This window comes from Vicugna pacos, chromosome X (assembly GCF_048564905.1).
Source record: "Vicugna pacos chromosome X, VicPac4, whole genome shotgun sequence".
Lineage (NCBI taxonomy): Eukaryota > Metazoa > Chordata > Mammalia > Artiodactyla > Camelidae > Vicugna > Vicugna pacos.
Genome location: NC_133023.1, coordinates 54640154 through 54652765, shown reverse-complemented (window position 1 = coordinate 54652765; position 12612 = coordinate 54640154). Strand labels below are relative to the sequence as shown.

Here is a 12612-nt window from a genome sequence, read left to right as displayed (position 1 = left end):
TCTTTATTATTTCCTTCCTTCTGCTGACTTGTTTTTTTGTCTTGTTTTTTCCAATTCTTTTAGGTGATATGTTAGGTTGTTTATTTGAGATCGATCTTCTTTTTTGAGGAGGCCTGTATCACTGTGAACTTTCCCCTTAGGACTGCTTTTGCTGCATTCCATAGATTTTGTGTGGTTGTGTTATCATTTTTTTAATTGAAGTGTATGTGATTTACAATGTCGTGTTAGTTTCTGGTGTACTTATATCATTTTCTATGCATGTTTCAGTTACTTTCTTTGTGGTTCCCCTGAAAAATATGTTAATATCATAAGCTTATAAGAATCCAGTTTGAATCAATACGTATTAGCTTCAGTATTATACAAAGTCTGTTTCCTTGGGGACAAGATACTCATAGCAGGAATGCAAGTTGCCATCTTCAAGACTGCCACTGTGCCAGTGAATGGAGTGTGGCAAGGCTAAAATTAAAATTCCACAAAGCTCTCCTATTGTATTTGTCATCTTTTCCTTGTTTTGGATTGGTTTTTGTAAACCGCTGACTGTTTTCCAAAGTTCCATCAATTTTTTTCTAACAGTTTTAAAATTATTTTTGACAGTATTTCTTTGGAAGGCCAGGCCTTTGTGACAACCTTGTGAGGTAAACATTATTTTCCCCATTTTCCAGATAAGGACTGAGGTAAAAAGGGCTTTAGCAGCTTTTCCAAGGACATGCAGGAAATGATGAAAACTGGATTCAAACTTAATGTGGCTCCAAAGTCTCTGCTTTTAACCACTATACTATTTTTTCCTCTTGATTAGAAATGAATATTTTCTTGTCTCTAGTGATTTTAAATTTCATGATGATGTGTCTTAGTGTGGATCTTTTGGCATTAATTTTGCTAGGCACTTGGAAATCCATTTCAATCTGATAATTCTGTTTTGTTACTTACTCATTTTGTTGATGATTTACTCTTCTATGTTTTCTCCTAGAGTGCCTATTTTTCAGATGTTAGATTTTCTAGTTTGATTTCCTAATATTCTTATATTTTCTTACTTATTTTCCATCTCTTTTTAATTTTATTTTACTATTGAGGTGATTTTCTCAATATTATTTTCCGATCATTCTCATGAATTTTTCATTTTGATACCATGCTTTTAATTTCTAGGAGCTCTTTTTATTTTTCAGCATATTCTGTTTTCATATTATCGTGCTCTTATTTCAGGTTTGCAATATCTTTATTTTTCTCTCTCAGAAGATACTGACAGATTTCTCTCCCCCATTTTTTTTCTCTGCATAATGTCTGTTTTTTCCACAGTTTCTGATTTTTTTCCTGTGTGTGCATATGTTTGTGTTTGTATGTGTTTGTTCTCTGCCTTTCTATTAGATGCTTTCATCAAATGTTTGATTATCACTGAGTGCTTATATTTAATAACAAAACACCAAAAATCTCATTGGAAGCTCTTTGTTCCTGGGTCCTCTCTGTAAGGTGATCTGGATGAGATGATTCGTAAGGTTAGCTGTTTGCTGACTTCAGTGTCCTTGGATCTTTTCTCTTGGGCTGGTCAAATTTCCCATAGGAGTCTCTTCCAATCTACTGCTTAGAGATTCAGTACCAGGCCTCCTGGTTTCTGGGAGTCAAGGAGGAAGAAGTAGACTTGGGTCTTGATAGTCAGTATGTAAATTTTTATTTAATCAATCTCTTTTCAGTATATCATTCATACCCTCTGCTGTGTCTCATTTCCCCAAGTTCAGAGACCCTCTGTTTTGCACCCTGAAGTCTGTTCCTAGGATCATGGAAAGACAGTTGCTTGTCTGATGGAGTGAGGAAGGAAACTTGAGGGTCTAACTCCTTTTTAAACAGACTTGCAACCAGTCCTCCTGTTTTCAGCCCCACCTCTAAGATGTACTTGGATTGCCAACTGCTGAGTTTGGGAGTAGGATTTGGCAATATAAATTGGATTGCTTTTCAGATTTCCCCACTGCTAGCATAGCATTCTGCTTTCTCAAATCTACGAAGTCAGTTACTAATTTACCCATCTCTTTTCTATTTTCCAAAATTTTGTTGCTCTTGGTCTGCTGTCATATTGTCCTTATCCTAGTGGGTTTGTGCCTTTAAATTTTTTTCACTTAGTAGCATCAAATATAATAAAATTCTAAGGAGTAAATTTACCCAAGGAGGTGAAAGACTTGTACACTGAAAAGTATAAAAAGCTGATGAAAGAAATTAAAGTGGACAGAAATAAATGGAAAGAAATCCCACGTTTATGGATTGGAAGACTCAATATTGTTAAAATATCTGTACTACTCAAAGCTATCTACGGACTCAATGCCACCTCTATCAAAATTCCAATGCATTTTTTTTTTTGCAGAACGGGAAAAGCATCCTAAAATTCATATGGAATCTCGAGGGACCTTGAATAGCCAAAACAATCTTGAAAATGAAGAGTAAATGTGGAGGCCTCACACTTTCTCATTTTAAAGCATATTATGAAGCTACAGTAATCAAAACCTTGTGGTACTGGCATAAAGACAGATACATAGACCAATAAAACAGAATAGAAAGCCCAGAAATAAACCCTTGTATATATGATTAAATCATCTTCAACAAGGGTGCCAAGGCCACTCAGTGGGGAAGCAGCAGTCTCTTCAACAAACGGCGGTGGGAAAGCTAGATACCTACATGCAAAAGAGTGAATTTGTGGTCATAACTTAAACCATATACAAAAATTGACTCCAAATAGATTAAAGAACCTAAATGTAAGACCTAAAACTATGACATTCCTAGAAGAAAACCTAGGGGAAAAACTTTATGACATTGGATTTAGCAGTGATAACTTAGATACACACCAAAAACACAGATAACAAAAGCAAAAATAGACAAAAGGGACTACATAAAACTTAATTCTGTGCATCAAAGGAAACAATCAACAGAGTGAAAAAGCTACCTATAGAATGGGAGAAACTATTTGCAAATCGTATAGCTGATAAGGCGTTAATATCCAGAATATACAAGGAACTTCAACAACAACAAAAACAAAGAGCCTGATTTTAAAAATGGTCAAAGGACCTGAACAGACATTTTTCAAAAGAAGGTCTACAAATAGCCAACAAGCATATGAAAAGATGCAAATATCATTAATCATTGGGTAAATGCAAATCAAAATCACAATGAAATATTGCTTCATACTCATTAGGATGGCCACTATCCAAACAAAACAGAACAAGAACAGCAGAAAACAACAGATGTTGACAAGGATATGGAGAAATTGGAACCCTTTTATACTGTTGCTGAGAATGTAAAATGATACAGACACTATGGAAAACAATATGATATTTCCTTAGAAAATTAAAAATAGTTTTACCATATAATCCAGTAACCCCATTCTGGGTATATGTCCAGAAGAACTGAAAGCAGATTCTTGAAGAAATATTTGCCCACCTGTGTTCACTATAGCATTTTTCACTATAGCCACGAGATGGAAACAACATAAATGTCCATTGACAGGTGAATGGAAAAAAAAGGTGGTATACACACACAATGGAATATTATTCAGCCTTAAAAAGGAAGGAAATCCTGTCATGCTATAACATGGCTAAGCCTTAAGGATACTATGCTAAGTGAAATAAGTCAGTCACAAAAAGCCAAATACTTTATGATTTCACTTATATAAGGTATGTAAAATAGCCAAACTCATAGAAACAAAGTATAATGGTGGTTGCCAGGGGTTGAGGGAGGGACAAATGAAGGGTTATTCTTCAGTGGGTAAAGAGTTTCAGTTTTGCAAGATGAAAAAGTTTTGGAGACCTGTTATACAACAATATGAATATAGTTAACACTACTAAACTGTACACTTACAATGATTATTTTTAAAATGGTGAATTTTGTTATGTACTTTTCACCACAGTTACAAACTTTTTCCCCTTTACTATCATTTTCCTGGGGTGTTAGGAGAGAGCAGAGGTGATTGTGTGTGCTCAATCCGACATCTTTAAGATGAATGTGATGCTGCCTTTTTTGTTTGTTTCCTGTGCTTTTTGTTTCCTGTTTATTTTTCCCCACCTTTTTGTGTGTTAGATGAGCATTTTTAGAATCACATTTTATCTATTTTATTTTTGAGTGCTGTTCTTATAAGGATACCAGTTATATTGGATTTAGGACTCACCCTAATCCAGTATTACCTCATTTTGATTACACTGCAAGGACCCTATTTCCAAATAAGGTAATGTTAACTGGTTCTGGGTGGACATGAATTTTGAAGGGCGGGCATTATTCAACTCAATATAGTCTTTTTTTTAATTAAATTTTTTTTAATTTATTTAAGCACAGTCAGTTACAATGTGTCAATTTCTTTTGTACAGCACAATGTCTCAGTCATGCATATACATACATTTATTTGGTTTTATATTCTTTTTCATTAAAGGTTATTACAAATATTGAATATAGGTCCCTGTGTTATAGAGAATAAACTTAAAAAAATCTATTTTTATATATAATGGCTAACATTTTCAAATCTCAAACTCCCTAATTTATCCCTTCCCACCCCCTTTCCCCAGTAACCATAAAATTGTTTTCTCTGTCTGCGAGTCTGTTTCTGTTTTGTAGATGAATTCATAGTGTCCTTTTTTTTTTTAGATTCCACATAGGAGTGATATCATATGGTATTTTTCTTTCTCTTTCTGGCTTACTTCAGGTCCATCCATGTTGCTGCAAATGGCATCATTTTCTTCTCTTTAATGGCTGAGCAGTCTTCCATTGCATGAATATACCACACAACTCATTATTGTCTTGTTAGCACAAGTCCTTTTACTTTGTTCCTCTTCAACATTGTTTTAGCTGTTTTGGGCCTTTTACTCTTCCATATTCCTTGTAGGGTCAGCTTGTCACGTTTGGTGAAAAACTGTTGGGCTTTTGATTGAAATGGCATTGGATTTATAATTAATTTGGAGAGCATCACTATCTTTATAATGTTGATTCTTATTCATGGATGTGATATATCCTAATTTATGTAATCTTCTTTAATATTTTCAATATGATTTTGTAATTTTCTATGTAAAGATATTTCATATTCAATTGCTGTCATATATGATACCTTAAAGTTTATGTTTTTAGTTGTTTGTCATTGGTGTATAAGAATGCAGTTGCTTCTAAATCTTTATTAATTCTAATAATTTTATCTGTTGTTTCTTGGATTATTTGCATTGGCATATTTTTACCATTTCTTTCTTTTGGCTCTGGCTCTGTTGCTATCTGTTTCACATTATAAATTACTAGAGGACAGAGACTTTTCTTTAATATACTTTGTAGAGTAAGTGGACATTGAATTGCATATTGAAAGATATGAAAGGAGTCTCTTAGGTGGTGTTTAGGGAAGGAAAGCTTTGGGTATCTTGCACAGAGCTTGAGCTGATAAAGGGAAAAGCAAATGTAGAGAGAGGGGAAAGGATTGAATTAGAGGATCAAGGATATGTAGCACAAGAGTAATTATTAGTTATGCCTTCATCAGAATGGCGCTACCAATAAAGGACTTTTAAGTTCAGGGATAAGAGTTTGTATTATTTGGAAGGTGGTTGATAGAACTATACTGTTAGGAAACTCATGATTTTGATTCTAAAAGTGAATAGAATTATTTAGTGTGTTTTTGATGGGCTTACGGTTTAAAGAAGACCTGAAAATCTAGGGCAGGAAATGTTATAATGAGGGGAAATGATCAGCTAAAGGTTGGAGAAGAGCTAACTGTAGTGTATTCATTTAAAAGGAATTAATGAATTAAACAAACCAGCTCTTTTTTTTTCCAAGACATCCTTCCTATATTCCAAAACTTGATTAGGAATTACTTAAGGCGTTGACTTGAAGGCGGGAGGTAATGCTGTATTGTTGTTTAGAGGCAGCGAAATAAAATGTTTGGAAAATTGTATCTTAGAGCACAACAAAAAATAACTAATGACCTATTGTTGATTATTACTGACCTATCTGAGGATTAGAGAAAGCTGAGTAAGGGAGGGATTGGAAGGTAAATGTCTAAAAGCCGTTAAGGAAGAAAGCCAGGCAATTATCATTCAATTATTGCTACACTATTATAATTGAACAAAATGTAAAAAAAATGATCTTTAAATGTTTAAAAGACAACAAAATCACAGAGAATAATAACTTGAAACTTGGGACTGAAAAAATAATAGGTTTACTTTTTTTGAATTTTAAGAACCTAATTTACAAAATAATTTGCAGAAAATGAAATTATCTAGTTAATTAAAAATAAAAAGCCTCATATTGAACTCAAAAGTTAGTGATCAGACTCATTTTAGCAGCAGTATTTAATTGAGTTTTTAAAATCATCTATATAGTAGTCTTGGCATTGTAAAGTAGGTATTTGGTTGGATCTGTCATTTCTGGGCCAATAGATGTAGCAGTGGCTGGAAGTTCTAGAGATACCTTGGATCCTGGAGCTCCCATAAGTCCTTTTCTGTATGACGAATATACAGTGGATTTTACAGATCTACCTTCTTTGTGTTGTCTTTTGCCATTGTGTATTGCTTGCAGAATGAGATGCTGGCACTCCATGGAAGGTGAGGAACATATTTTTAAAAGATACATTTGTATAAATCTTAGTACTTAATACCCCATTAGAAATGTTTCATGAGGACAGGGATTTTTGTCTGTTTTGTTCACTGATGTATTTCTAATGCTTAAAGTAGTGCCTAATAGATAGGACATGCTTAGTAAATATTTATTATTCAATGTAGAAATGAATGAGTAAATGGATCAGTACTGGTAGTTAAAAGATTTTTTTTTCTGTCATTACAGTGAAGATATACTGCAGGTCTCTTAAAAGATATTTACTATTTTGCAGCTTAGTTGTCATAAGTTTGTTATTATTTTGTATTTTCTCCCTTAAGAAGAGGCATTTAATGTAAGTGTACTTGAAGGGATTGTGAGGGCAGAGACAAATACTGAGGAAACTGAATAAGGACTCAGTACATTTAAATGTTCATCAAACGTTTTATTTTCTATTTTTCTCTATACAAGTTAGTTGCAAGTCTCTCTGCAATAAGTGGATGTAAGCTGCATTATTCCAATATAGCTAGATAATTGGTGTGGCCCTGTGTGAACCTATGGGATCTGGGGCATGTAATGAGTTAAGCTTTTTCTGCTGAAATGTCAAGAATGCATTTAAATACTTCTGGATTCTTGCCAGGCCCACATTACCAAGACTATTCTTTATTTTAGATTCAAATATACAGTAGGTCTGATGTGCTCAGGCATGCATATTGAACTTCTACTTTCTGAATGTACTCTAATTCAAGGGGAAACTTTTTTGAAGCAAGACAGATCTTTACACATTACTTATGAGTAACTTGCCTCAGATCTTGGGTTCTTAACTGAGGATCTGCTTCTCTAGTATTACTCAGGTAAAACTTATAAAGGACTCCTTTATGTGGGTATAATCAGAATCTGGATAGATGATTTCTATAAATACTGAGAGAATATTTGAGTAAATTATTAGAATTAAAATTTTTTCTCTTATGCCGTTTCCCAGTATTTTGATGGATGAAAATTAAAACAACCACAAGAATTCAGTTCTTACCTTACGGACTGGAGAAACAAATTTCAATGACAAGGCATTGGCAAAAGTGAGGGTAGGGTGGGAGGGTATAGCTCAAGTGACAGAGCCAATGCTTAGCATACACCAGATCCTAGGTTCAACCCCCAGTACCTCCTCTAAAATTAAATAAATAAGTAAACCTAATTACCACACCCCCCAAAAGAACTGAAAATTCTGTAAGATATGGCATTGATGCTGGGACTGTATCATTGATTAAGTTAATCCATAAGACTGTTTTTCTATGGCACCATTCACATACTTGTTTCTACATTCATTTCAGTGGTAATTTATGTAAATAAAATTTTTATTGTTAAAGAGATCCATTAAATTAATTATTTCTAAGTAAGTCTTATGACTAGATAGTGCTTTGAAATTTAGAATTTTTTAAAATTGTCTTAATTTTTAAAAAGTAATTTTTTGCTCCCCTTAGTGGTGATTTTTTTTTCTTTGAATGTACTCTCTTTTCTAATGTGATTTACTGGATCTGGCAATGCACAGAGGCATTTTAGCCTGTTCTTTGCTGGGCAATGGTTAGGTTTCCCATTTCTTGTTACAAAAGACCTTTCAAGTTCTATTAGTATGTATTCTGTTACTTTTCCACATGTAACAAATGCCACACCCTGAATATTTTATAACTCCTCTTTATATAAATTGAGAGGTTTTGATAAGGAAAGGTAGGTTATTTTGATGTGCAGAACACTTTAAACATGTCTTAAAGTCTCTGAAATGCTGTAGTTTTTTTTTTAATGTTAAGGGAATCATGAATCTGACACACACACACACACACACACATATATATGTATTTTTTAACTTTGTAGGCCGGATCTCTTCACAGTCTCTGTTACAACTTTGGAGTAGAAACCTACCAGAAGAATAAATATGAAGAAAGTTCTTTCTGGCTTAGGTAATGTAAACAAAAATAATGAATATAAATTCAGGATTATTATATAGTTCATTTAATACTTACTGTAGGGTACTTTGGCAATTTAAACATTTTCTGACTTCAAAAGCCAACATGCTAAATTTATTTACTTCTTTAACATGTATTGTTTATTATTCTTACATGTTTCCAGTTGATAGTAAAATGCATTCTGTTCTTAATATAACATAAGAGCATGTTCTCCTTCCATTCCTTATTTGTATCTCCATCAAGAATATAGAAATTTTTATGTTTTGCTTTGGTATATATTGCTATCTGCCAATCCCAGAGTGTAAGGACAAGTGGATAAATAGTAGGATCAGCTAAAATTATTTAGTCTTAAATGAATTTTGGTATTTTAATATCAGTCAAGTAAGTATATATTTAGCACTTACTATATCCTTAGTGCCATACTAAGATTTGTACTGCTGTGTTGAGTCTGGAAATATCAAGGGAATAGTGCAAAAATATAGCAACTATAGGCAAGAACCCTGTCTTTCTGAATACCTAGACTTAACACAGGTTCTGACATACAGTAGATACTCATTACTATTTGTTAAATGAATTTGTGAAAATGTATTTTCCTGGAGATGCCACATAAAGTGCTTTGAATATCAAGGGATTATGGAGTAAAATCTATCAAATCAATTCAATAAATATTTCCCCTCTTTGAATACAGGGTTAATTTTAGTTATTTGGAGATACTCCCAAGGATTGTGTAAATATTGTGAAAATTACATTTGCCATTAGTGAAATGAATACAAATATGATCATTAAGTTTATTGTATTCACAGGTATATATATCTCTAATAAAATATTTATACAAATAACTTTTTTATGGAAAAGACTTTTTAGAGCCCAAAGATTGATCATACTCTATAAAGAACTATGCCTAGGTGGGAGGGTATAGCTCACGTGGTAGCGTGCATGCTTAGCATACACAGGGTCCTGGGTTCAATCCCCATTACCCCCTCTAAAAATAAGTAAGTAAACCTAATTACCTCCCCCCCCAAAAAAATTTAAATTAAAAAAAAGAACTGTCCCTGACAGAACAGGCTTATGCAGTTATAAGAAATATACTTATCTCAATTTAGGATGCTTCACATAAGTGGGATATACCCGAATTTTTATTATAAATCACATTTTAATGAATTGAATTATTAAAAATATACCAAAGGAGCTAGCTAGTTTAGCATAGGTTTACAACAGGCTCCCTTTAAATGAACAGACTTTTTATATAGAGTGAATGATGAGTGAGTTCTATTCCATAATTTGGCAGTGTTTAGGGGTAAAGTACTCACAAAGGTTATAGAATCAGCCTATCAAAATATTTGTATGCCAAGAAGACAGGAATGGGAAGGACAAAAAATAAAAGGAAAGAAAAAGGATGCTGTGGTGCCATGGGTGGCTTCTGGAAGCTTAAGACTATGGAGGTGATCCTGAGGTTTATGCCAAGAATGAACGTGAATGTTCTGTAGGAACTGGTTATAAGATAAGGCTGAGGCTTGAAGTGGCATGACATGTAGGTTATTTTCATATCTGCCATGGATTGTTGACCTCTTATCCATCATCAACAATTTTTACAAAAGCTTACAGAGGGAAAATATGATGGTGATGGAACATGACTGACATTTATATCATAAGCTAACTGTATCAGATTTTTACTGTGTGGTTAGTGGTTATATTTTTAGGACTGTAATTTGACCCAAAGTCATATTTTTATCAAAGTTTATAGAACAAAAAATGTATAGAGCACTACTATATTTTGACTCTTGTGTTCTTGTTACTGGAATGAGACTGGGACTTCAATTCTGGCCCTAGTTATTATATATTATTTTAATATTTCTGCCAGATTATTTTCCCCATCTTTTGGGGATATAAAAACAGCTTGGTGAAGTATATTCAAATGCCTTGAAAAAGATTATATTGCAGTGTGTTTATAAAGAGCCAAGTAATTATCAATATTGTTAACAATAGGAATTTTAATGCTATGGGTAGTTTTTCTAATATTAGATCAACTCTCTAAAAATTTGAGTCATCTATGACAGTGTGAAATTGTTAATATTGTGATACCTACCTTTTAGAACTATTCTACAGCTTAAATACGATGATACATAAATTGTAGAGTGTTCAGTGACTGCTTGGGAAATAGAAACAGCTCAATAAATAGCAGCAGCTGCTGCTCTTGCTAGGCGTTGTGTTTGCTATTTACTGCAAATGGACACTAATTTGGCCACTTCACTAGTTTATTCTAAAATTTATCACAGTGAAATCAAAGGCGGATTACTTGTTGACTTTCCAGGTTAAACTATTATAAAGACAAACACATATTCTATCATATACTGCCAATCTTTGGGACAATTTTTCTCTGTGCTTTCATTATCCATATGTTGAGAAAACTGTTGGGAGCAGTTGGTGATACAAGCAGGAACGAATAGCTGCTAATTAAGCACCTTTCTCTGTAACTTTCATATTTTTATGGAGGCCATAGAAAATGAGTCCATAGAAAGTGAGTATACTTTCTGCAGGCTTAATTCTTTTGAGAACAGTGAGTATCTTAAGCTAGAGGTTATATACAATCTGGAAGTACCCATTCAGTCTAAAAGGAAAACCTCCCATTTTTACACAAATGATAAAATATCAAAATTGCTGTAGTGTATTGAAATTTTGTTGAAGTAGAAGCCTGGAACTTAAAGGGTGGCTATGGGTATTGTTTATAAAGCTCCTTAGTTCTTGTTAACAGATCTCAGTTTAGAACCTTTCTCAGTTTTTGTCTCCCCCCTGCAATTTCTTTTGCTAAGAAGAATTCATAAACAGCTTCTGCTCTCCTTGCTTTCTGCCACCCTCTTTTGATCATGTCCCCTTATTAGAGATTCCACAGATTAAGAAAGGCCACTGTAATTATGAATGAAATTGGGAATCCTTCAGCTTACTTTACTGTGGGCGTCAAGGTGCCTGCCTTAATGTATTCACATGACAGATTCAGTTAGGACTCCATAGGATATAAAATTTCAGATCTTTGGAATAAAAATGCCAGCTTTGGAAATATGTTTAAGAGGTTTGTTGTTGAATAAAATACAATTTTTTTTCTTCTCTTTTTCTTATGTAATTCCTGCTATATTGAGCTCCTCTGTCTGCTTCTGGCAGAGGTAAGAATACATAGGTGGGAAGAGACTGTTGATATGGAACTTTCTTCTGCACTCTAGGGGATTGTTAGTGGCCTTTCAGTTGCCCAGGTGGAATTTTAATTTACTGTTTAATCTTTTGAAGTCCTGTCTAATAATTTGGACATATATTATACTGAACTTGGCTTTTTAAAAAAAGGTGTATAGAAATTGCACTGTAACTGATTAGTATTCTACAAGAAGCACTGTAAACCAAATAGAAATAAATCCAACTCAAAAGGCTTTGGATTTACTGCAAAGACTTTACACATTTTTTTTTCCCTCTGGGAAGAAAATGACCTAATCCCAAAACCTTAGTGATATTCTTAATTATGGATGATTTTTTCTTGATTTCTAGTAGTTATTTATAATTTACTCAACTGGGTTCCTTGGAGCTACTGGCTGATAAATACTTGGGAGGCTTACTTTTTTCCTTTTGCTCTAAGACTTATTTTCTGATCATGGCAAATTAATTTTAGGGGAGAACAATCAAAATGAAAGGATAATACCCACGGATATAGTAAAAATGATGTTTAAAATTTCTTTACTGATTAAAGAAGTTATATATGCTAATTATAAAAATTTAGATATCTCAAAAATATGTAATATGAAAAGAAAAAGTCTCTTGTAACCCCACACTCATAGATGCTCAGTATTAACATTTTACTTTGTTCTTTGAAAATTTTTTTCAAAAATAGTTTTTAAAAGCTCTTTTAGTATATTAAATGACAAGAAAAAATATGAGAATCATTGAAATGCATTTGGAAGATTTAAAGAGTTGAGTTTTTTCAAAATGGACTTCAAATAAAGAAGATTAATGGAATGAAACCAAGCCAAAAACTGTACATAGGAAAATTTCTAATTGGTGATCTCTTTTATGTTAGAGACAGATAAATTGGGAAAATGACAGAAAGCATTTGAATTGGACAGAATCCTGAAGAATTAGATAA

General features: G+C 33.2%; 1 protein-coding gene across 1 annotated transcript in view; it reads left to right on the top strand.

Annotated features, from left to right (window-relative positions):
• Positions 1-12612, top strand: part of TEX11 (testis expressed 11) — a 296261-nt gene that overhangs the window by 72210 nt on the left and 211439 nt on the right. The window contains exon 9 of the mRNA XM_072956668.1: positions 8398-8483. Within this exon, the coding sequence (XP_072812769.1) occupies positions 8398-8483 (86 nt within the window). The remainder of the gene's footprint in view (positions 1-8397; positions 8484-12612) is intronic.